We start from the raw sequence: 23,343 nt of genomic DNA, 5'->3' as shown, positions 1-23,343 counted from the left end.
CCTTCTTTCATTACATTGAGTTCAGGACCAAAGCTTAAAATTACTGAACCTTATACTTTAAACATCTGTATCAGAACCACTCAGAAAATGTTTCCTCCTCCAGTGACTCAACCAGAAACACTGAACAATCATCAACAGTGGAGAAAACCAAGAGTCTCTTCCACCAGATTCCTGGTCTGAAGGAAACATCTTCACTCTTCATCGTGGGCAGCGAGACCAAACTCTTTAGAAACACATTTCTCAAGTCAACAACTATAGAAATGATCCCTGAAAGTATAGTCTTGGTTTGTTCTGGATGTTTCTCTGAGTCTTATATCTTCAGACGTGAACCTTTACCCTGGTGAGCAGGATCAGAGAGTTACACCTCCTCCAATCAGATGTTGTGTTGACACTCAGGTGTCTCTGCAGGAGGAAGAGAAGTGGACAGTGTTAGTTTGAAGTATTGTAACAGACTCATTTGGGCTGCAGGGACTTTTCAACCCACAGATAGTGTTGAACACAAATCATGATGGACTCAATGTTGCATCAGATCCCAAACTAAAAGTGGAACCAGCAGAAACCACAGTGAACCAGTGTAAACAGTTACACACAGTCTGTCTGAATCTTGACTGGAAACAGGGACGTTTTAACTAATCAAGATAAAATAATGATGGAACTTTAGACAAAGTTCTTTCTGATAACAACATTTTCGAAACAGAACTAAAAGTCAAAGATTTTTGGACCAAATTTCATAAAGGAATAAAAGAACATTTTCAAAATGTGCATAATAAGAGGAATTTTAAGGGTTCCTTTTACTTAACTTTGCACATCCAGCATTTTTATCGTTTATTACATATTTTAAGATGTAGTTTCAACATTTTGAAAGTAACAGTAGCTGACCACTCAGAACATGTTTCCTCCTCCAGTGTCTCAACCAGAAACACTGAAGCCAGGCTCCCCTAGCCGGAGGGAGCCGGGCTTCCCAAGCCGGGGGGGGAGCCCCTGGGGAGCTAGGGAAGACGGTCTCACGAGCTAGCGGGCTCCCCGGCTAGCATTAGCTCGCTAGCTAACCGGGCCGGTGGAGCCCGGCTAGCGTTAGCGCACTCGTCCTGGGCCATGTACAAGACTCCCTACATGGGCATGTAGTGACTATGACTATTATTCCGGTCTTTATCCCATTTGCCGCACTCTGGCGTATCGTTTCAGACAAAGAGGAACCACAACAAATCGCGGGAGTTGTTTTTTTCCGGAGTTTTTGGGACGGTAGACATGCCAGATACCCAAATTAACGTGTAGAAGCAGAACAAAAGTGGAAGTACCATAATATGTCACCTTTAACTGAACATTAATGACCTTTATATTTCAAACATCTGTATCAGAACCACTCAGAACATGTTTCCTCCTCCAGTGATTCAACCAGAAACACTGAACAATCATCAACAGTGGAGAAAACCAAGAGTCTCTTCAACCAGATTCCTGCTCTGAAGGAAACATCTTCACTCTTCATCGTGGGCAGCAAGACCAAACTCTTTAGAAACACATTTCTCAAGTCAACAACTATAGAAATGATCCCTGAAAGTATAGTCTTGGTTTGTTCTGCATGTTTCTCTGAGTCTTATATCTACGGACGTGAACCTTTACTCCTGGTGAGCTGCTGTGATCCAGGAAGACAAACCTCCTCCAATCACAAGTTACACTTTGATTTCTGTGGCTCATTGCTGTCATAACAATCATAACTGATCAGTCATCAAAGACAAAAGAACAACTATGACGTTGTGTAGTTGAGATAATGTCGATTCAACAGTTTATATGTATGTTCAATAGTTTTTAAATCATGTTCTGAAGAAGAGTTTTGTTTTTCCTTCTCAAACTACAAGTTAATATCAGAATAGTATTTATAGAGTTAGATATATTTTGGATTTCATTGTCATTTATTGAGAAATTTTTAAGTTTGTGTGAAAAATAAAGTTTGTTTAAAAAATAAAGTTTATTGAATCTGACAAAAGTTTGGTCGACAAGTCATTAATCATAAAGTATCAGAGACTCACATCATTGATAATCGCTGTGACACCGACTCACAAATACACATGAAGATCAATTCACCACTGAAAACAGACCCAACACAGGGTCTCAATTTCAAAATAAAGGTTCTCATAAAAGCAAAACTAATGACTGATACCTATGAACCTCAAAACTTTATCTTTCTGTCATTACATTGAGTTCTGGACTGAAACTTTATCTTAACATTAATGAACCTTTATATTTTAAACATCTGTATCAGAACCACTCAGAACATATTTCCTCCTCCAGTGACTCAATCAGAAACACTGAACAATCATCAACAGTGGAGAAAACCAAAAGTGTTTTCACCAGATTCCTGTTCTGAAGGAAACATCTTCACTCTTCATCGTGGGCAGCGAGACCAAACTCTTTAGAAACACATTTCTCAAGTCAACAACTATAGAAATGATCCCTGAAAGTATAGTCTTGGTTTGTTCTGGATGTTTCTCTGAGTCTTATATCTACAGACGTGAACCTTTACTCCTGGTGAGCTGCTGTGATCCAGGAAGACAAACCTCCTCCAATCACAAGTTACACTTTGATTTCTGTGGCTCATTGCTGTCATAACAATCATAACTGATCAGTCATCAAAGACAAAAGAACAACTAAGACTTTGTGTAGATGGGATAATGTTGATTCAACAGTTTATATGTTTGTTCAATAGTTTTTAAATCATGTTCTGAAGAAGAGTTTTTGTTTTTCCTCCTCCAGTGTCTCAACCAGAAACACTGAGGCCAGGCTCCCCTAGCCGGAGGGAGCCGGGCTTCCCAAGCCGGGGGGGGGAGCCCCTGGGGAGCTAGGGAAGACGGTCTCTCGAGCTAGCGGGCTCCCCGGCTAGCATTAGCTCGCTAGCTAACCGGGCCGGTGGAGCCCGGCTAGCGTTAGCGCGCTCGTCCTGGGCCATGAAGCGAGACTCCCTACATGGGCGTGTAGTGACTATGACGTTTAATTCGGTCTTTATCCCATTTGCCGCACACTGGCGTATCGTTTCAGACAAAGAGGAACCACAACAAATCGCGGGAGTTGTTTTTTTCTAGAGTTTTTGGGACGGTAGACATGCCAGACACCCAAATTAACGTGTAGAAGCAGAACAAAAGTGGAAGTTTCATAATATGTCCCCTTTAACTGAATATTAATGACCTTTATATTTCAAACATCTGTATCAGAACCACTCAGAACATGTTTCCTCCTCCAGTGATTCAACCAGAAACACTGAACAATCATCAACAGTGGAGAAAACCAAGAGTCTCTTCCACCAGATTCCTGCTCTGAAGGAAACATGCTCACTCTTCATCGTGGGCAGCGAGACCAAACTCTTTACAAACACATTTCTCAAGTCAACAACTATAGAAATGATCCCTGAAAGTATAGTCTTGGTTTGTTCTGGATGTTTCTCTGAGTCTTATATCTTCAGACGTGAACCTTTACCCTGGTGAGCAGGATCAGAGAGTTACACCTCCTCCAATCAGATGTTGTGTTGACACTCAGGTGTCTCTGCAGGAGGAAGAGAAGTGGACAGTGTTAGTTTGAAGTATTGTAAGAGACTAATTTGGGCTGCAGGGACTTTTCAACCCACAGATAGTGTTGAACACAAATCATGACGGACTCAATGTTGCATCAGATCCCAAACTAAAAGTGGAACCAGCAGAAACCACAGTGAACCAGTGGAGACAGTTACACACAGTCTGTCTGAATCTTGACTGGAAACAGGGACGTTTTAACTAATCAAGATAAAATAATGATGGAACTTTAGACAAAGTTCTTTCTGATAACAACATTTTCGAAACAGAACTAAAAGTCAAAGATTTTTGGACCAAATTTCATAAAGGAATAAAAGAACATTTTCAAAATGTGCATAATAAGAGGAATTTTAAGGGTTCCTTTTACTTAACTTTGCACATCAAGCATTTTTATCGTTTATTACATATTTTAAGATGTAGTTTCAACATTTTGAAAGTAACAGTAGCTGACCACTCAGAACATGTTTCCTCCTCCAGTGACTCAACCAGAAACACTGAACAATCATCAACAGTGGAGAAAACCAAGAGTCTCTTCCACCAGATTCCTGCTCTGAAGGAAACATCTTCACTCTTCATCGTGGGCAGCGAGAACAAACTCTTTAGAAACACATTTCTCAAGTCAACAACTATAGAAATGATCCCTGAAAGTATAGTCTTGGTTTGTTCTGCATGTTTCTCTGAGTCTTATATCTACGGACGTGAACCTTTACTCCTGGTGAGCTGCTGTGATCCAGGAAGACAAACCTCCTCCAATCACAAGTTACACTTTGATTTCTGTTGCTCATTGCTGTCATAACAATCATAACTGATCAGTCATCAAAGACAAAAGAACAACTAAGACTTTGTGTAGATGGGATAATGTCGATTCAACAGTTTATATGTTTGTTCAATAGTTTTTAAATCAAGTTCTGAAGAAGAGTTTTTGTTTTTCCTCCTCCAGTGTCTCAACCAGAAACACTGAAGCCAGTCTCCCCTAGCCGGAGGGAGCCGGGCTTCCCAAGCCGGGGGGGGAGCCCCTGGGGAGCTAGGGAAGACGGTCTCACGAGCTAGTGGGCTCCCCGGCTAGCATTAGCTCGCTAGCTAACCGGGCCGGTGGAGCCCGGCTAGCGTTAGCGCACTCGTCCTGGGCCATGTAGCGAGACTCCCTACATGGGCATGTAGTGACTATGACGTTTAATTCGGTCTTTATCCCATTTGCCGCACTCTGGCGTATCGTTTCAGACAAAGAGGAACCACAACAAATCGCGGGAGTTGTTTTTTTCCGGAGTTTTTGGGACGGTAGACATGCCAGATACCCAAATTAACGTGTAGAAGCAGAACAAAAGTGGAAGTACCATAATATGTCACCTTTAACTGAACATTAATGACCTTTATATTTCAAACATCTGTACCAAAACCACTCAGAACATGTTTCCTCCTCCAGTGACTCAACCAGAAACACTGAACAATCATCAACAGTGGAGAAAACCAAGAGTCTCTTCAACCAGATTCCTGCTCTGAAGGAAACATCTTCACTCTTCATCGTGGGCAGCGAGACCAAACTCTTTAGAAACACATTTCTCAAGTCAACAACTATAGAAATGATCCCTGAAAGTATAGTCTTGGTTTGTTCTGCATGTTTCTCTGAGTCTTATATCTACGGACGTGAACCTTTACTCCTGGTGAGCTGCTGTGATCCAGAGAGACACACCTCCTCCAATCACAAGTTAGACTTTGATTTCTGTAGCTCATTGCTGTCATAACAATCCTGTTTCAGAAAATGCTCAATGACCTGAAATCTTCATGTAATTAAGACTAGTTGTTGAGTGATAAAAAAGCACGAACTTTATCTGTTTTTGGTCATTACTGTTCTTCACACCCTGCAGCAGGAGGCACCTGGTGGCTGTTCTGAACTTCAGAGGTCTGATGAGAGGCAGAGAACACCATCTCATCCTGCAGAGATTCACCGAGCTGAAGAAGAAACTGGTTAACGCCAGGGGAGTTAAAACCGAAGTGTTGTTTGGAGACATGCAGGTCACCGTCAACACAGACTGCCTGTCCAATCTGCCATTCTCCTGCTTCAGCTGAGTGACGGATAATTCTACACAGACAATGAACTGATGTAGGTAGGTGAAGAACATTAAGAAGTGGATATAATGTGGAATCTCTGGTTCCACATATTTATAAAGTAAAGCTGACCACTCAGAACATGTTTCCTCCTCCAGTGACTCAACCAGAAACACTGAACAGTCATCAACAGTGGAGAAAACCAAGAGTCTCTTCCACCAGATTCCTGCTCTGAAGGAAACATCTTCACTCTTCATCGTGGGCAGCGAGACCAAACTCTTTAGAAACACATTTCTCAAGTCAACAACTATAGAAATGATCCCTGAAAGTATAGTCTTGGTTTGTTCTGCATGTTTCTCTGAGACAAACCTCCTCCAATCAGAGCATCATAACCGACAAACCGACACATGCCCTCAATAAAACTGAAACCATCTGCAGTCTATAATAAACACCTTATTCTCAGTAATATGTTTCCATTTGTTATACCTGTGGTTGCTGTGAAGTTTCTGTTTCCCCAGACACCTTCTGTCCATCACTTGCACTGATGCCAGTTTGAGCAGGGGATGTTCTCATACTTTCACTTTACATTTGGATGGTGGGGTAAACACAGTGTTTACTATCACTTTGTCACATTGACAAACAGTGATTGGGTCATTATGGAAAGAAATGCAATCAGAAAAGATTGAAACACAAGTCACTTCCTCTGTTGTGAACCGAGACAGGAAAACAGCTGCTTGGTTAAATAAATACATATCTAAATATGCTTCCAGGAAATGTGAGGGGCATGATATCCACAAAGATTTCTCATCAGTCTTCAAATACACAGACTGTCTGTTTAATCTGTGTACGGCAATTAAAAAGATAATGAAGCCTAGAAGCAGGTTTGGACAGGCCTCTGAAAAGGGAAACTCCATCATGAGACACACCCTATAGCTATGTTTGGAGTTTTTAAAAAGGGAAATATCATCAAGTGTAGAAATATGAGCTTCAGGCAAAACGGCATCTTAACTCCAGACAAACAATCAAAGCGAAATATGAATGTTTCCAAAATGTATATATCTAATTAAACAATAACAAAGTTCATCAAACCCGTTTTAAGACCAACTAGAAAGAAATGTAATATCTTTAAATATCAGGGCTATAAAATGATTAACATCTTCTATCAACTTCTAGTTTTTAAATGCAAAACGTCTCCTGGCGACTCTCAGTCACATGTTTCATTCCTGATTCGTCTCCTGAAGAAGCCGAGCAGTGGTTAGAACGGTTTCCTCAAAGCGAGAAGGTCGTGAAAATACTAGGGAATAGTTTTCCAAAACAAGAGAACAGAATCAAAACCTGCACTTGCCTTGAACTTATCTGTTTTCCAGTGAAGTAAAAACTTTTAGGTTAAATTTTACCATTCAAGTCTTATTATTTAAATTAGCCGTTAATTAGATTTGGAAAATCAATTAATTATCAATAGATTTTGTCCTCATGCAGAAGGTGAAGTCACATGATTTTTAAAATAAAGCCTGAACCACAGGATGAGAAGCTACACAACAGTTCAGGTTTTCTCATGTGTCTGCCTATAAGAGGAAATGTGCAGGTGCAGGAACGGAAACCAACGCATGCGTTCATGATTTAAACGACATCCTGTCATTTGCATTACCACGAATATCTTCTCAGTGTCGGGTCGACCTGCTGCAGAGACACACGAGTTCTCACCTGTGAGTGTCGCAGCCTTCAGGATGTGTCGCAGATGTTTCTCCAGAAGATCCTCCAAAGTGTCAACACAGCATCAAACAGGTAAACTAAGTTATCTACGGGCTGCAGGGATGAAAGATCCAGTTTATATTCTAACAGTAATACCCAGTTTGATCCTGGGCTGGTAACAAAAGAGCTGATGTAATCTGGACCAGACCAGTGCTGTGCTTCCTGAACAGAACTATAAGTTTAGTGGGAAATTGAACTGCAACATCGTTTTATTAGATTGTCGTGAATAATACACGTTATCTGATTTTAAACTTCTTCACTGAGTTACCAGAAAACATCACCTGGTCTGTATAACACTTCTTTAAGGATCAGTTCTTGAGTGACACCTCCCTTCATCACGATTGTTATGGTCAGTTAGCAACACCGCAAAACCACATTCTCAAAATGATCATAGTGAAGAAGGATTCATCACAGGCCTGTGTGAGCCTTGTTCAGGTGGGTCTAACACACTGCCTCCGGAGTCTACACAAATTATTCAAAGGAGAAGACGGAAATGTAAAGGAGAGGGAGCAGCAGCTCAACAAAGGATGGAAATCATTATGGAAAATGGAACTCCACCCCAGTGCGAGATAAGATAAGCAGCAGAACGCCTTATCGGTCAGCTCACGTGAATGTGACAGGCTCCCACTACAGTTCCGGTCTGGTCTGGTTGAGGTCACCCTGTGGAAGCTGGGAAGGAAACCGGTTCTTGATTGGTGGATTTGTGCGGGGGGGTGTTCCAGTGAGAAGTTGCTAATTTGCTTTTACTCATAAGGGACGGAAGCTATTATTCCCTCGGCCTCATGCACAAAGACACACAGCAGCTTGTTGGAACATGACTGCTGGTTGTTTACCGAGGGAGAAGAATCATCGGATCTGAGCCTCGAGAATCATCGACGGCTTTGTTAGTGACCGAAAACAGCCAATGAGCAAACGTCATCGATTCCAAACATCTCCACTCGAGCGTCTCTCGACTCTGGAGTTGTGTGGACGGAGAGGAATCTGAAGCGGAGTGGATCATTTTCAGTGTCCTCTCCATGTTAGCAGATTAAAGATCATTTAATGACCAACTGAGAAAACGAGGTTGAAATCCTTAAGTGTTCCACAAATGAACAGTTCTCTCTGGCAGGAAGTTGGGCATTGTGTTCTGAGGTATCCTGTCGTCAATTACTATTTGACAAGTGGAACCTTTGACCTGTTGGTGGCGCTAAAGATTCCTCTACAGGCGCAATGAATGTGTCTGTAATGGAAATTACACAGTAAAAAAAACAGAGTGAGAGAGTGTCCAGCATTGCTTCAGCGCTGGTGATTCTAAAAAAAGACCAGCTCCCTCTCTGTGTGTGTGTGTGTGTCTGTGTGTGTATGTGTGTGTGTGTGTGTGTGTGTGTGTGTGTGTGTGTGTCTGTGTGTGTGCGTCTGTGTGTGTGTGTCTGTGTGTGTGCGTCTGTGTGTGTGTGTGTGTGTGTCTGTGTGTGTGCGTCTGTGTGTGTGTGTGTGTGTGTCTGTGTGTGTGTGTCTGTGTGTGTGCGTCTGTGTGTGTGTGTGTGTGTGTCTGTGTGTGTGCGTCTGTGTGTGTGTGTGTGTGCGTCTTTGTGTGTGTGTGTGCTTCCCCTCACTGGAACTATCAGTCACATAGCAGGAGGAGCTTGTTGCCTTTATAATTCAGAGCAGCTGTAGAGCAGCTCACAGAGCAGCGGGACCAGGGTGAGTAGCTTCTCCTGACGAGTTCAGACACAAACATGTTTATCTGCGTATCCGAACCGAATGATCGTGTGTGTTTCTGTTTCACATCGTGTCTGTAGGGACTGTGTGAGATTTCATTCTGAACTGCTTATTGTTAATCCATCTGATTTTTTAAAAGCTATTTGTATGATTATTGATTATGTTTAGTTTTAAGTCCAATGTGCTGTTTACTGTACATTCACTTTGCTGTATTCATGGGATACTCTCTCCTTTGAATCATATGACTTTTTTATGATTGTAGTTTTCACTACTCCTTTGTGGTTTACTGGGAGGAGGATGGTGATGTTGTGCTTTAATTCAATGAAATTCATATTCCTCTTCTAAATAATGTTTCTGTTTAACTTGATGACTCATTTCATCTTTGGAGGAAAAATGCTCTTTTGATGGAGTTTATTTCTAAAGTATTATGGAAGCTGTATTAGCAGCAATTATAATTATTTAGCTGAAGCTAGCTTTTAAGGTTTGTTTTTCTATCGAAAAATATAAGAAAATATCTTTAGGGTCATTTTTAAAATGCAGTTTGTGAGGTAATTAAGAAATTTAAATTAAGGAAAGCAACAACAAATGTATTGTTGTTGAAAAATCTAATTGAATAAGAATATTCTAGCTTGCTAATGCGATGAGCTAGTGCTAATTAGCTAAGAAGCTAGCACTGAAATCTCCTGTTTTTCACTAACTTTATTTCTCTTGACGAACGTGAACTGTTCTTCGTCCTCACTGACTTGTTGACTCAATTCCAGGTTGCTGGTTCAATTTCCTCACTTGCTTCAGGATGCGGACCAGGTCGAGCTCCACGCAGTCAGAGGGCAACTTCCTCCCCAGCCAGGGTTCTGAGGGAGGAGGAGGAAGAGGAGGCTGGTTTAATGGGAAGCTAAAGAAGTTGTTCCGACGGCCAGGAGGTCAGGAGAGCGGCAACAGCACCGGCAACCTCCCCGGTAACATCTCCAGCCCCGACAGCCACGTCCTGCCCAGCGGCCCCGAGAGGCCTCCGACAGCAGGTACAGCAGCTGAATTCATACTCATATTCATACACACAAACTGATATTATACATTGTTTGTTTGGGGTCTAAAAGTCCATCATCTGTATTTTAAGCCTATATTCAAAGTCTTGAATATGTTGAAATACCACAAACAAGGTCTCAAATAAGATTAATCAACTTCTGCTGCATTTATTTTTAAAGGAAATTGAGTATAAATTCATCCTAGTGAGGTTTTCATTAGTGTAATTGTTGTTTTCTTTCTTGTTTTGGTGGCTTGCATAGTTTTTGATATCTGTAATATTTACAGAATGTATTAGCTGCAGCCCTAATCTGCAGTTCATCTCCGAGGTTTAGACAAATCATTTTCCTCTCAAAGTCGGCCGTAGATTAAAAAGTGCCCTTGTCTTTGCTCTTCTCTCCCAGCGATCCTCAAATTCGAGGAGAACATTGAACAAAGCCGCTTCTGGGAGGCCAGCCAGCAGCTGATAGAGAGAGAGGAGCGTCTATTCAGTGAGAACCCCGAGGTCGAGGGGCTTCCAGGTCACGAGGAGGAGGTGAACAGTCTCGCTGCTGACTATAAAGCCCTGGAGCGCCTCGTCCTGGAGACTCTACAGCAGAGTTTGTCTCTCAACACAGGGGGGGCCAGCACCGAGGCTCTGACGTCTGCTGTGAAGGCCATCTACCAGGAGGACGAGCAGGACCAACTGTGGAAGCAGAGGGACGGGCCCCCGCCTGGCTGGAGGGCCAGGGGCTGGATGGAGCTCCATGACACAACTGTCCGCCGCTTGGTGAAGGATCACATGGACAATCCTTCGACTCCTCCTGCCAACCAGGTGCAGCAGTCCTCTGTGGAGGCTGACATCTGCAGCATGGGCCGGCAGCTGCTGGCCGACCTGCAGCTGGTGGTGGGCATGGTGAAGACCTGCTACCCAGCACATGTGAACATCTGTGATTTCTACGCCAGGATCTTCCACCAAAAAACCAGTGCCAGACTCAAGAAGATCGCAGACTTCGGTCTGGGGATTAAGGACTGTACGTTCCTCCTGCGCTGGGTGAACGAGTACTATCCAGGGTGAGTCCTGGATTCAACTCGTGTTTGAAGTAATTATCACGTTGAGGATACAGTCAACATTGTGGTTTTACTACTTTTACCAAAATAGAATATCTGAAAGCTTATTTCAGTTTCATAGAAAAATTCAAGATCCAAGAAGGAGGATGTGTTTTTCAAACAATTCCTCTTTGATAAAACCAAAGTGTTCACGATCTCCAGAAATTGAATCTAAGTGTTTTCGGTGCCCACCATTTTCTAAAGCCTTTTTTTTCTAGTGTCACATTTGACACAAACCCCAATTATCACAATTTATCTTGCTGATCTAATGAGCTTAGTCATCCTCCCCCAGAGGAGAACCCCTTCGGATTGTCCTGGTTCCAGTTTAAGAGACGTTTTCCATCCCTAACTCCTGTGTCTGTTCGTTCTCTTTCTTGCTTTCATATTGAAAGAGGTTCCTGAAATAAGTCTGTTTATATTTAAAACAAGTTATTGCCTGAGCTGGGTTTGAAATGGTGAAGCTCACAGATAAAGATCACGATTGAAAGCTGTGATTTCTTCTCCTCTGTCAGACTCTTTCAGAAGCCGGAGCTGGTCGGGGAGATCAGTGTTGAGCCGCTGGGAAAGCTGCTGCCTGAGGAGCACCTGAAACCTCTGGAAGAACAATACCTGAGCACTAAACAGGTAACAGGAGCTTCACTGGATGTAGATGTATTATTAGTTATTCAAACTACTGTTACGAAGTGTTGGTGAGAAATCTCAGATCTGGATCAGAATGTGTTTGAAAGACTGTGAATCACGTTTTGTTGTTTTCAGACCGAACTGATGACTTACATCCTCCGCGTCCTGGAGCAAGAGAAACAAAAGTGGAAAGACGGAGAGGAGCCGCAGATGGAGGACGGCTGCTACAACAGTCCTGTGTCCTACGACATCATCCAGGTACATCATCAACACGACAGCATGATGTTGAGATGATCATAATCAGTATTTGTATGATCGTGCATCCCGGAGGTCGAACCTGTCACAGTCCTGCAGCTTGAACAGTGATTCTCCACCCGGGAGGCATCAGGTCACTTCTTGGAGTCTTCAGAAGGTTGTGGAGGACGCTGTTATTAATCGTGTTCTCCCTCCCTCTGTAGTTCATCAATGGGATGGTGACCGTAGCTGAGAAAGTGGTGGGAGACCTGCACAAGGCCCGGAGCATAACAAGTGAACTGGACACTTTAATGAAGAGGTAACGTTTCAAAGACATTTCTCTCTTTACATCATGAAACGACTGTGGAGGTGAAAATCAACTGTTGTCCTTCAAACACAAACTCCTGCAGCTTCAAGCTCTTCCAGGACGAAGTCGTGAAGAAGAACCAAAGCAACAGGAAAGCGGTCATCAAGGCGAACCTCGGGGGGGTCCAACAGTTCACGTACGTTTCTGATGCTTCAAATCAAAATCCTGATCGATGGCACGTCTGCAGGTTTCAGTGGGAGCTGATGTAGCTTCTGGGTTCTATCTGCAGGAATGTTCTCCAGAAGAATGGTCACCTGTTCCAAGAGGACGCGAGGACAAACTGTCTGAAGGTTCTGAGCGACATGAAAGAATCTGCACACACGTACCTACTGAGTTCCTTGCACGACGTCCTCAAGGTGAGTTTTATAAATACACAAAGCAACAAACACAAGACCGATAAATAGACATAGATATTGAATTGCAGCACCATGCTACACATGCACCACAGATCCTTACAGATGTATTGGTTTGCACTCACCCAGTTCCCATGTTTGAAAATGTCACTTTTACTCTTCTCTGCTCTGGATGAAAGTGTTAACTGGTCATTGCATCATATTTCTACCTCATGCAGCCACATTACCGCAAACTGGGAACCAGTGAGTGGCTGAACAAGCCCGAGTTCGAGAGGCTGCTGGTCAGCATCAAGACGCAGAGTAAAGAGCTTCAGGGTTCAAAGGAATCCTGTCACCAGGTACTGAGCACAGCATTGAACGCACTCTACCCTTCAAAATAAAAGAATAGAGAATAGAGAAGTATAAATCTTTGGATAAGCAATAGGCTATTTTCTACAAATAAAAAGTAAAGAAATGAAACTAACGTGTTGTTTTTTAATCCCAGGAGCTGATGAGCCAGTTTCATCAGGAGGTGGCAGTGGAATATGTGAAGAGGCTCCTGAAGGGAGGAGTGAAGCTGAAGGACAGGAACCAGCAGGATAGAGCCTGCATGACGGTGAAAGACAACGCACAGAGTCTGCACGAGCTATTCATTGAAATGGTGAGAAATCATCCTCAATAACAAAAAGCATGTGGGCAGGTGCTGTGGACTGACACCAGTCAATCAGAGGAGTTTGTCATTTGAATTTGAAATGTTTTAACCAGACTAAATCTGGTTCAGATACGCAGATCTGAAGGGCTGCAGGAAAAGTTAGGGGAACATTCGGGAGGAGCTCACTCAGACATTCTTGTCCTGTAGCCAGAGAGGAGATCATGAAACAGTTTGTAAGAAGAAGTCGAGTGCTCTTCAGATACATTATACATGAGCAGACCTTCTTATAAACATGAACATCTCTAGAATACAGACGTCCTCAGTCACTAACAGGCTCAGTTCCTGCCCAAGCGTTTTATCCCTCACATCCTCCCTCTGATTTCACAATGAGCTTCACTGGACTGAGCAGCGAGTGACTCATCTGTGACCAAGGGGAAACTCCAGGGTGGATCCTCCTCCACTGTGACCCCTCTGGATTAGAATCCGGCTCGGTCACGAGATGTGCTGATTGGTGATTGGGGAAACTCAGGCACTAATGTAACTGGTCCGTCTTGGCAGGGCTCAAAGGAAGACTGGCTGAAGGAAATCCTCACCACGATTGCAGAAGTAATAAAACTCCAGGATCTTCCCGCCATCCAGATGCAAGTAGCATCCCTGGGAAATGCTTTTCCTGACCTGAGGTAACATTTCCCACAATAACTTTAACACAACAAAAAATTATGCATATCTCACACAGACATGCCGAGGCCTTGTTTGTTTATGGTGAATAAATAAATAAGTATAAGTGACCGAATATGGACAGAGGATGTGGGTTGTTTACATGACATCTTCCTTGACGATAAATAAACCCAGAGAGCAGAAAGTGAACCGAGCCAAGACATCGTTCAGATGTTTCCCACACAGGAAGATATCAAGAGCTCAAAGCTCGCCCTGTTCTGAGGGTCGATGAGAGCAGAGAGGGAGCTGGATTGTGACGTGTTTGTGTGCAGAGAGTTGTGTGTGTGGAGTTTGATTTGCTGTATTAATTGTTTTGTCTTATGCTGTGATCTCTGAGTCACTATAACACGTCAAAACTACGTCTCAGTCTTTGGTTCATTTGTCGTTTTTTCAAATTTCCTTGATGCTAAAAGTGGATTTTTCTCTCCCCCCCTCACCCACAGTGATAAACATGTGGTGGCTCTGCTCAAGCTCAAGACCAACATCACCAAAGCCGACATGAGAAAGGTCAATTTGACTCTGTCGGACGCTTTGAGAGAAACCAGCGGCGCCGGCTCACGGTCCTTTTTCTCCAAAGTTCAGGTGAAGTGAAGAAGTGGAAGTGAGCTGCAGCGTCTGAGGACAGGGACGTGTTTACTGAGCATTAGAGCAGGGAACCTCAATAATAGTAAAAAGGTCATAACACATGTTGTAATTATCGAACTGCACATGAGCAGGATATCTCATTTAATGTCCAGTATTATGAACTTCAGTGTTTGTGTGTAAGTATTATTGAGTGTAGTTACTGTATGAATGTACAAGCTCAACTTTGCAAACGTGGTGCTGTTTACTGCTAAAACCCATCAGGTCAGTTTGTGTGTATTTTATTTTGTTTACAGAAAAAAGGTCAAGATCAAGTGTACTGCTCTTGTGTATATTTGTACATGCTTTGTCTTGTATATTGTGATATTGTGTTTAAAATAATTTAAGCTATTAAATAAAGTTGGTGAAGCCTCAGTGTAGCTTGGTTGTAGTAGTATCACAGTTTTCCACACATCCTACATCCTGGATATTACTGATTCCTTTGATAATCCTCTGTTGTGTTTCAGTTATTTATGTTAATAAACCCCTTTGTTAAGCCTTGTTAAGAACCATGTACCAACATTTACTCTAAACAGTATTTGAAGGGTTCAATTTGTGAACATGTAGTTTAGGAGGAGTCACATGGAAAGATATCGTCCCTGCAGCCAAAAACCAGAATGTGGCTTTTCCCAAAGGTCAGAGGTCAAGGCTTGTAACGACTCAAGCTCTTCATCACCGACTCTTCATCGGGGGAGAGGTAACACCACTGATCAAACACCAGGAGTCCTCCCACTCAGAGTCAACATCAACATCATTCATGAACAATTCTGGGAAATAATAGCTCTTTAGTGACGGAGCGGAAATCGAGGTGTATGAAGTTTCTTGTTTTTAAGGCGTGAAGGGAAGGAAGTGAGTGTGCCGAGAATTACTGTCAGCCCGTTATGTCTTTCCTTGAAGTGTGTGTTTGTGTGTGTGTGTTTGTGTGTGAGGAAGGATGTTGCTCAGGAAGACGGGGCCACAGCTACAAGCCCCCCTCTGGAGAGCGGGAGCGACAGAGGGTCAGTGAACTGCAGCCGTAAAAACCCGTTCATTAACTGGAAGCTGCTTAATGGAAAAACATGGTGCTTTCACTGATGAGTTGAGATGAGATAAGATAAGATGAGATAAGATAAGGTAAGATAAGATGAGATAAAATGAGTTAAACTGAAAGAAGATAAGTTGAGAAGAGATAAGATAAGTTAAGATGAGATAAGATAAGATGAGATAAAATGAGTTAAACTGAAAGAAGATAAGTTGAGAAGAGATAAGATAAGTTAAGATGAGATAAGATAAGATGAGATAAAATTAGTTAAACTGAAAGAAGATAAGTTGAGAAGAGATAAGATAAGTTAAGATGAGATAAGATGAGATCAAATAAGATAAGATAAGATGAGAAACGATAACATAACATAACATAAGTTAAGATAAGATGAAAAATAATCCTTTATTAGTCCCATAATGGTGAAATTTGCACGATCAAGAGTTTTAAATGATTTAAGCTGTGTCAGACATTCATGGTCCCCAGAGGCTGAATCCTACTGACTCTTGTGGCTCCTCTGAAGTTTTCTCGCAGCGCCACCATGTGGTTGATATTTCTGGGTTTTGAGTGAAAAGTTTTTTGGGCGACTATCGGATTGTATTTGATGAAATTTGACAAAGACAAAACGTCTTCACTGGACACGTTACTGGGAAAGCGCCTGAGGAGAGGGTGATCAACAGGAGCCGGTGTGAACTTGACTGGAACTGTGAGGAGCTTTGAGAGATCAATAAGACCGCTGAAGAAATACAACTTATTCACACGCACGTTTCCAGGAAATCTGCAAAAAGTCTAAAGTCTAAACAGTCAAACCTGAAAAATCTGCACAATGTGGTTGACGTTAGTGTTTCTTGTAAAACTCAGCTCGACCACATTTTGCCTGAGGCCACATGTTCACGTCCGTCAACGCTCCCCTCGGGAAACTCCTGATTACGATGTCGGAAGTGAGAACATTGATTCTGGGCAACGTTAGCGTCGGCGTCATAGACTGTGAATGAAAAAATGCTGACTCATCCATGTTAGCAGATGGGACATGTTAGATGCATTTTTTCTCAAAGAGTGTTTCTGTCTGTTAAGTCAGTTCTACACTGATGCTTGTTCATCTTGTTTCTGGTGAGGAACCGCAGCACCATGGAGGTTTTCCTGGAGACACCGGTCGTCCTGTCCGGTCTCCGACGTCCTGTCTCTCAGCTGACTTGTATTTCTCTGCTTACAGGATTAAAAGACGTCGGTTTGATCCCCAACAGATCAGCAGCTGCAGGAGCTGAAACACAAAACCCAGAGCCTGTGAGGAGAGACTTGGTTATTTAGAACATGGGACGCCTGTAACTCTCAGATCTGAGTTCTCACATGCAGCAGCAGATTCTCTTTATTTCTTGTCCTGTTCCGAGAAATTTAAATAGAAATTTGCCTCACAACATTTAAATCATACTTTATATATTATGAAAAGTCCTCCCACTTGGATTAAAACAGCTTCTTCTTTAGTAAATAAACTCATAACGAGACTCTGGCTTCAGGCTTTAACCCCGACAGTGACGACCTGTGACCTCTGTGACCTCAGAGAACGAGGGTGAAACACGGCAAACAATACACCACTCAGACGTTTCCTCCAGGGCAAAGCACAGGGCCAAGATGAGGACGAGTGCAAGGCATCCTGGGAAATCCTTTCTGCCAAGGATCCCAAAAAACAGAAGAGCAAGGTGGGACACAAACTGTTAATGTGATGTCTTGAATATTTAACATTTACAGTGTATTTAAAATCACTGGCCTTCCAGCGTGTCAGCATCTAAACACAGGAAGATGAAGAAAAGAACAGAATCATCTGCGCGGAGGAAAAAGGTGAGTCTGCAAAATCTGTTTTAATCTGTAAAATCAAAGTCTATTGACCAGAACGTTTACTTAACTGTATAATTGAATATATTTGATTGTTTTAGTTCTTTAATAACCAACTGTTGGGTCCTGTTTTCTTCTTCAACAGGAGCCAGGGTCAGGCTGCTGCAGGAGGAAGAGGAGGAAGAGGAGGAAGACACATCTCTGAGTGAATGTTTGAGTTCACACCTTCTCAGATCTTAAATACCATCAGAAGCTCAGACATGTCACAATATGTGTTTGTATATATACATAAAATAATAAATTCCCTATTACCATCTGTATATGAACTGAATGTGTGTATTTGTGTAGATTTCCCTCAGTGTTCATGAATCACTGGATAACTTCTGTTGAACGTTATATTCTAATTTGAATCATTTTGGTTTGTGAGGGAGTTTGAGATAAAGATCATTTGGCAGCTGCTCAGTTTGAAGCGGGTTATCAAGGAAGAAACTCTGGTGCCCTCTGGTGTCACCGAGAGGAAACTACATTCTGGAAAATAATGAGCGACGGGACAAAACCTCTTCGATGAATCTTGTTCTCACGATTAAACCTTCAAATGATAATGAACAGCTTCACTGTTAAAATAGAACAAACAGCAGAAGATGAAGATTTTAGTTTCTCTGAGCTGCAGCTGTTTCCTTCCTGTATTTACCCTGATTCATGAGAACACATGAGGAAACTCTGATATAAATATTGCAATGAACCCTGACACACGACTGTGCAGTATTTACAAGTGTTATTATATTAATATCATAGGTACCTTCATTTGATCCTCTGTGTTCATACTGAGCAGTCTCAGCTTGTAAATATATTTAATAATGTTTATCTTATAGGTCATGTACTTTGATTATTCACTTGACTTTACATTATTCTTACTCTTCTACAAAGCTTTTTTTCAGGAACATATTTTTGTAATAACCGTGTGAGAATAAAACATCTTGAAAGTCTGAACTCTAAATTATTACAAGTTAAAGACTGTTACTGTGAGAGAAGTTTGACTGAAGAATCTCTTTTGCTCGGACTCCGGAGAAAACACTGAACACTGAGCCGTACGATGAAGTGTTAGTTTTCATGCGTATTGTTGTTGTTCTACTTTACGACAAAACGGAGTGAAATTAGATCTTTATTGTGGGGAACAACAGACTGATGATCGACTACACGAAGCTAAAGTCCTGTTGGTTACATGAACAGGACAGGAGGGTGAAAAAAACAAAAAGACAATCAAAGACAGAGAATGGCACCAAATATTTCTTTTGATAACAAGTACATGGGACGTTATTGCATCTCGACAGCGACCAGATGACAGCTTGGAATCAAGCAACTGCTGATGACATATAAACAATATAATACACAGCTCTTTCAGAGTAAAGTTTGGATTAACATCGTGGTGACTGCGGGGTGGGGGGGAAGGGGGGGGGGGGGTCGGGTCGGAGGCGTGGCCGCCCCTGTCTCCCCGTTAGAAAAAGGAATGAAATGCGAAACTGAGCCACGTTAACCCAACTTTTCTCCTCATCACGTCTTTAAGATTTCTTGTACTCGATTCTCTCGACCTTCACGTCGTCGCCGATCAGCTGATACACGTACGTCACCACAGTGGAGGCCTGGATGTCCATTAATACGAAGGAGGGGATGATGTTGCTGTGAGGAAAGAACACAGATGGGTTTCAGGGTGCAAGTCTCATCCAATACAAAACTTCAATCTAATTACATCAGTTATTAATTAACATGTTAATCTCTAACCTTTCCAGTGCGCTGTAGGCTCCTGTGGCAGAGCCGGGGTTGATGTAGAACTTGTTCTCGTTCTCAAACGCCTCGAACTTGTGCGTGTGGCCGGAGATGAGGATGTCCACGTCCAGCTGTCTCTGCAGCAGCGCCAGGCTCGCCATGTCGCCCCAGGGAATCACCTGGTGGCCGTGGATCAGGCCGATCTTAAACTGGCCCACTGTCACCACCTTCTGCTCCGGGTAGTTCAGGTTCTGTGAGCGGAAAACAAACAAACAAAGACGTCAAGACTAACACGTTAAATCTGTTAAATCACGTTAAAGCCGAAGCAGAGACGGCTGATGAACCTGGTGTGTGCTCATCGGGGTGTGGATCTTATTTCCCATGTACATTGCATTGAGAGCTAACATGTCACAATAGCACCAAAGCCAGCTATGTTGTGAAACTGGGATAGTCATCATCGTGAGGATTGCCTAACGATTACACAACGCATACATCCGAGTCAACAGACACACACTCACCTCGTCGAAGTCTCCTCGTACTATGTGCACGTCTCCAGCCAGCGTCTTCAGGTAGTCATAGCTCTCCTTGGTGCAGAGGTTCCCCGTGCAGAGGATGTGTTGGATCTTCCCCGGGACCAACAGCTTCTTGAACTTGGCTGGCAGCGTGTTGCACCGGTGGGGGATGTGCAGGTCACCTAACACCAGGACCAACTGAAAGCATCACACACACACACACACACACACACACACACACACCCAGACACACACTGGTTAGTTAAAAACCAATGAGACCCTGCAGAGTTCTGATTGGATGTTGTGGCAGCTAAAAAAAAAGATAAGTGGGCTGAGGATCGAACCCTGTGGGATGCCGCTGGTCTTCTTCACATCCGAGGATTATGCAAACAAGCTCCTCTAGAATCATTGTACTCCTCTGTTAGTTCTTATTATTAGTTTGTCTTTCATCTTCATTTATAACCAAACTTTAGTTTACTACACCTGAACAACAACATACTCCAGACTGATTCAGCTCAATGGTCAAACAGGCTCAATTCCTGAAGGTCAAACTTGAGTAATAAGCAATATGTGTGAGAAAAAGCTTGATTGATTGTCTGAATTCAAACTGGGAAATGAACGCTACATCTTGTTTATTCCAAAAACAAAACACAGAGAACAAATATAATTAAAAGATATATAATTAAAATATGGACTCAATCTGCGGGATTTCAGACACTCAATGAGAGACACATGACACAACGACACGAGAATCAAACACCAGCATAATTAAATGAAACCAGTCAGTAAAACTCCACTGAGCATCACAGAGATGCTGTAAATAGTAGTTAAGGCTGCATGTTAACACTTTGGAGACATTTCAAGGTCACATCATACTTTAAATGTCAGTTGAGGTGAAAACCAGGAACTGTGTGTGATTGCAGGAATGATTTTAAAGATGAGATAAAGATGGATGACATGGCGCCTTCCAAACGTGAAGCTAAACCCTCTCAATTGCCCCCTGGTGGCCAGCTGCAGAATAGGACATAGAACCTGCCACTAAAACCTTCACTGTGAATGTTTGGTCAATTCATTCAATTTATAATACATCTTCAGGAATTCTACTCCTACCCCCGTGTCAGAGAAATCTAGTATTGAAACTTGAAGTTGTCTTGAATCTGTATTTATTTGGCTAAATGAGTCGTAAGTAGGTTTTTCTTTATGATAAGAGCTAAAAGCGAGTGTCAGGCCCCACATCACCGCGTTGCAGCTGCTGATTTAGCGGCCGTGCAGCCCCCGTCTCCCGTGTTAGTGTGGCAGGCAGAGAAATGAGCAGAAAACAAGGATTCCAACACAGAGCGAGGGCACTTACCCGGTGACCAGCCTGGTTGATTGGAGACACGCAAGGAGAGGGGGAGTGGGTGAGAGAGGGAGGAAGGCGGGATGTGCGTGGAGAGAATGACACGACGACGCATGGCCAAAGATTGAGGAGGAAAAAAAACACAAACAGAAGAAAAAACAAGAGAAGAAAGAGTTGGGACAAGAGGGGGAAACTGAAATTAGAAATTAAAAAGGTGGATGGATTAAGTAGACAGATATTAATCATTCAAAATCAAATAAGAAAATAAAACAACAATGTGGATGAATCATTGGTTAATGGCGGAGGGTTAGTGATGATGATGATGATGATGATGAAGCAATAGATTCTGTCTGATTGTGAGCAGATGCAAAATCCTGTTGTCAGAGCCACTCCAGCACACCTACTTGTTTGTATGACATGTTGTGTAGAGGCTAATATCATTTGTACAATATCTCATGTGTGTTTGAATAGTGGAAAATGCTGAGCTGTGTTTTTAATCCTGTTTTAATGTGTTAAATTACTTTTCTATTGTAGCTTGCGACAGGTGGTGAAGAATCTGTCATCATTCACTTTGATTGTATTGGATTTGGCTGCAACGCTGTTTACACCTGAGACTTCAGACACTTCACCACCCCCCCCCCCTCCATCGGCATAGTGGTGAGTAGATAACGAGTGACCACTTACAAAAGTTTTTGCAAGCACTATTGATTTACACAACCACAAATCATTTTAAACATAAGGCCAAGTTGAAAAATACAAATTTCACTTTAAGTGTGAGCACATCAGGTTTTCACAATAAAATCCACTTTAATTTATAGGAACACAATTTAAAAAAAGGGACTAGAAATAATCAGACAACGCAGATCAAAACTGAACCTCATCATGTTGTTATTTAAAATACAATAATTGATATTGATCCAAACTAAAGGTGAAATGATTTATCAATGGTCAGATAATTAATCAGTAGCTACTTGGGTGTAGGAATGTAAAAAATGTGCCCGTTAATGCTCTAACATTATAAGTATCTTCAGATTGACTCGTTCATAAGACTGCCAACTGAATATTGTGACAGTTCGGATGTTGAACAGTAGAAATAGGAAATCTAAAGATGTCCTGTTGGAGTGTGAGAAGCTTTAACGAGCAAATAACTAAACTTTAAATGGAGAAATTGATCTTAACATTAACATATGGTTTCAAATTTCTCCAAACTAGTGTCCAACCTGTGACACAATGAAGTGGGGAAAAGAAAACTGAATGAATGAATGAAACACTGAATGAATAAGGGGAAGATGTGGTTCTAATGTTATTGAAAATATATTCAAAATGCTGGAGCCTGTAGTTCTGGTTAAACATCATCACTGCTGCACAGGGAGGAAGCCCCATTACATTAGAGTTAGCCTGCTAGCCTGCTAGCTCTGAAGCTAACCAGTTAGCAAACAGGAAAAGTGACAGCAGGGTCGCGACATCAACAAAACAGGACACAACAACGACTCGTAAAGAAAGTAAACAAAGTGAGGAGCCACTCGGAGCAGGAGAAAGTGAGCTGCAGCTGCGTTCTCTGCTTGTTTGGGACTAAACTGTTCAGGTGTCATGTGACCGCGGGTCCGCCTCGGCTCTGACGCTTCGCTGTCGAAACATCTGGATTCGAAACACGAAGCAGAGTCCGCGAGGAGTCTGAGCAACATCTGGAGAAGCGAGCTGCAAACACGCAGCGCAAACGAGGCCGAGGCCTTTTCGCCATTTCATACTCACCATCTTCTGATCTGCTGCGGGAAGAGTCGACCTGAGGAAGCGTCTACGCACGGGCCACGTCACCGCGTCGGCCAATCAGAGGGGAAGACGTCGGCGCGTGAGTCAAGCTGGGTGTGATACTTCCTGTTAGCCTTTCAAATTAAACGTGCGGAAAAAGGTGAGGGCCCACAAAACAGGGGCCTGAAGTGTTAAGCCTGAAACATGCTTCTGCGTTTTCACGGGCCCGTAAGCGCAAGAGCCCTTCCGGGTCCCTTACGTGCTTATGTATCCCTCCTTACGTGCTGACGGGTGTCGACCCCCTTTTCTAAAATTTACGGCAAAGCTCCGCAAGCTCACTCAGCCCGCAAGGCTGTGATTGGTCTGCTCTACATCCCTTCTGGAGCTGCATTTCCGGTTTCATGCCCCATAAAACCGGC

At 42.7% G+C, this 23,343-nt stretch overlaps 2 protein-coding genes and 7 non-coding genes across 11 annotated transcripts; 1 reads left to right on the top strand and 8 right to left on the bottom strand.

Moving 5' to 3' along the window:
- Positions 1-75: 75 nt before the first annotated feature.
- Positions 76-283, bottom strand: LOC133963150 (small nucleolar RNA U3). The gene has a single exon (XR_009922665.1). It is a non-coding gene; the product is annotated as a small nucleolar RNA U3 (small nucleolar RNA).
- A 1,076-nt stretch (positions 284-1,359) lies between these two features.
- On the bottom strand, positions 1,360-1,567 carry LOC133963143 (small nucleolar RNA U3). Its single transcript, XR_009922658.1, has one exon. It is a non-coding gene; the product is annotated as a small nucleolar RNA U3 (small nucleolar RNA).
- Positions 1,568-2,261: 694 nt separating this feature from the next.
- Positions 2,262-2,468, bottom strand: LOC133963149 (small nucleolar RNA U3). Its single transcript, XR_009922664.1, has one exon. It is a non-coding gene; the product is annotated as a small nucleolar RNA U3 (small nucleolar RNA).
- Positions 2,469-3,207: 739 nt separating this feature from the next.
- LOC133963131 (small nucleolar RNA U3) lies at positions 3,208-3,415 on the bottom strand. Its single transcript, XR_009922647.1, has one exon. It is a non-coding gene; the product is annotated as a small nucleolar RNA U3 (small nucleolar RNA).
- A 594-nt stretch (positions 3,416-4,009) lies between these two features.
- On the bottom strand, positions 4,010-4,217 carry LOC133963118 (small nucleolar RNA U3). The gene has a single exon (XR_009922634.1). It is a non-coding gene; the product is annotated as a small nucleolar RNA U3 (small nucleolar RNA).
- A 738-nt stretch (positions 4,218-4,955) lies between these two features.
- Positions 4,956-5,163, bottom strand: LOC133963142 (small nucleolar RNA U3). The gene has a single exon (XR_009922657.1). It is a non-coding gene; the product is annotated as a small nucleolar RNA U3 (small nucleolar RNA).
- A 573-nt stretch (positions 5,164-5,736) lies between these two features.
- LOC133963119 (small nucleolar RNA U3) lies at positions 5,737-5,944 on the bottom strand. The gene has a single exon (XR_009922635.1). It is a non-coding gene; the product is annotated as a small nucleolar RNA U3 (small nucleolar RNA).
- A 1,369-nt stretch (positions 5,945-7,313) lies between these two features.
- On the top strand, positions 7,314-15,087 carry LOC133961879 (tumor necrosis factor alpha-induced protein 2-like). Of its 2 annotated transcripts, none has more exons than XM_062397248.1 (12): positions 7,314-7,391; positions 9,821-10,078; positions 10,484-11,132; positions 11,681-11,792; positions 11,925-12,047; positions 12,248-12,342; positions 12,434-12,526; positions 12,620-12,746; positions 12,962-13,081; positions 13,228-13,383; positions 13,933-14,054; positions 14,535-15,087. In XM_062397248.1, exons 1-12 carry the CDS (start codon positions 7,334-7,336, stop codon positions 14,680-14,682), a joined length of 2,061 nt encoding a protein of 686 aa, XP_062253232.1. In that variant the 5' UTR covers positions 7,314-7,333; the 3' UTR covers positions 14,683-15,087. The 2 variants fall into 2 exon arrangements, with proteins under 2 accessions (XP_062253232.1, XP_062253233.1); XM_062397249.1 differs by lacking the exon at positions 7,314-7,391 and adding an exon at positions 9,019-9,041.
- Positions 15,088-18,709: 3,622 nt separating this feature from the next.
- Positions 18,710-23,081, bottom strand: vps29 (VPS29 retromer complex component). Of its 2 annotated transcripts, none has more exons than XM_062396618.1 (4): positions 22,928-23,081; positions 19,843-20,034; positions 19,340-19,575; positions 18,710-19,237 (listed from the first exon to the last, which is right to left on the bottom strand). In XM_062396618.1, exons 1-4 carry the CDS (start codon positions 22,928-22,930, stop codon positions 19,120-19,122), a joined length of 549 nt encoding a protein of 182 aa, XP_062252602.1. In that variant the 5' UTR covers positions 22,931-23,081; the 3' UTR covers positions 18,710-19,119. The 2 variants fall into 2 exon arrangements, with proteins under 2 accessions (XP_062252602.1, XP_062252601.1); XM_062396617.1 differs by lacking the exon at positions 22,928-23,081 and adding an exon at positions 21,188-21,729.
- Positions 23,082-23,343: the final 262 nt, after the last annotated feature.

This window comes from Platichthys flesus, chromosome 10 (assembly GCF_949316205.1).
Source record: "Platichthys flesus chromosome 10, fPlaFle2.1, whole genome shotgun sequence".
Lineage (NCBI taxonomy): Eukaryota > Metazoa > Chordata > Actinopteri > Pleuronectiformes > Pleuronectidae > Platichthys > Platichthys flesus.
Note: the sequence above shows the minus strand (reverse complement) of the source record. Positions and strands in the feature narration are given on the sequence as shown.

Bases quoted from the DNA above. Each gene is read 5' to 3' on its own strand.
- vps29 (XM_062396617.1), bottom strand. From the start codon at position 21,421: ATGATTAATATCTGTCTACTTAATCCATCCACCTTTTTAATTTCTAAT. The intron at 20,035-21,187 runs GTAAGTGCCCTC...TGATGCTTTCAG, and splicing joins TCAACCAGGCTGGTCACCGG to TTGGTCCTGGTGTTAGGTGA. The intron at 19,576-19,842 runs GTGAGTGTGTGT...TTCCGCTCACAG, and splicing joins TACGAGGAGACTTCGACGAG to AACCTGAACTACCCGGAGCA.
- LOC133961879 (XM_062397248.1), top strand. From the start codon at position 7,334: ATGTGTCGCAGATGTTTCTCCAGAAGATCCTCCAAAGTGTCAACACAG. The intron at 11,793-11,924 runs GTAACAGGAGCT...TGTTGTTTTCAG, and splicing joins AATACCTGAGCACTAAACAG to ACCGAACTGATGACTTACAT. The intron at 13,082-13,227 runs GTACTGAGCACA...TTTTAATCCCAG, and splicing joins CAAAGGAATCCTGTCACCAG to GAGCTGATGAGCCAGTTTCA.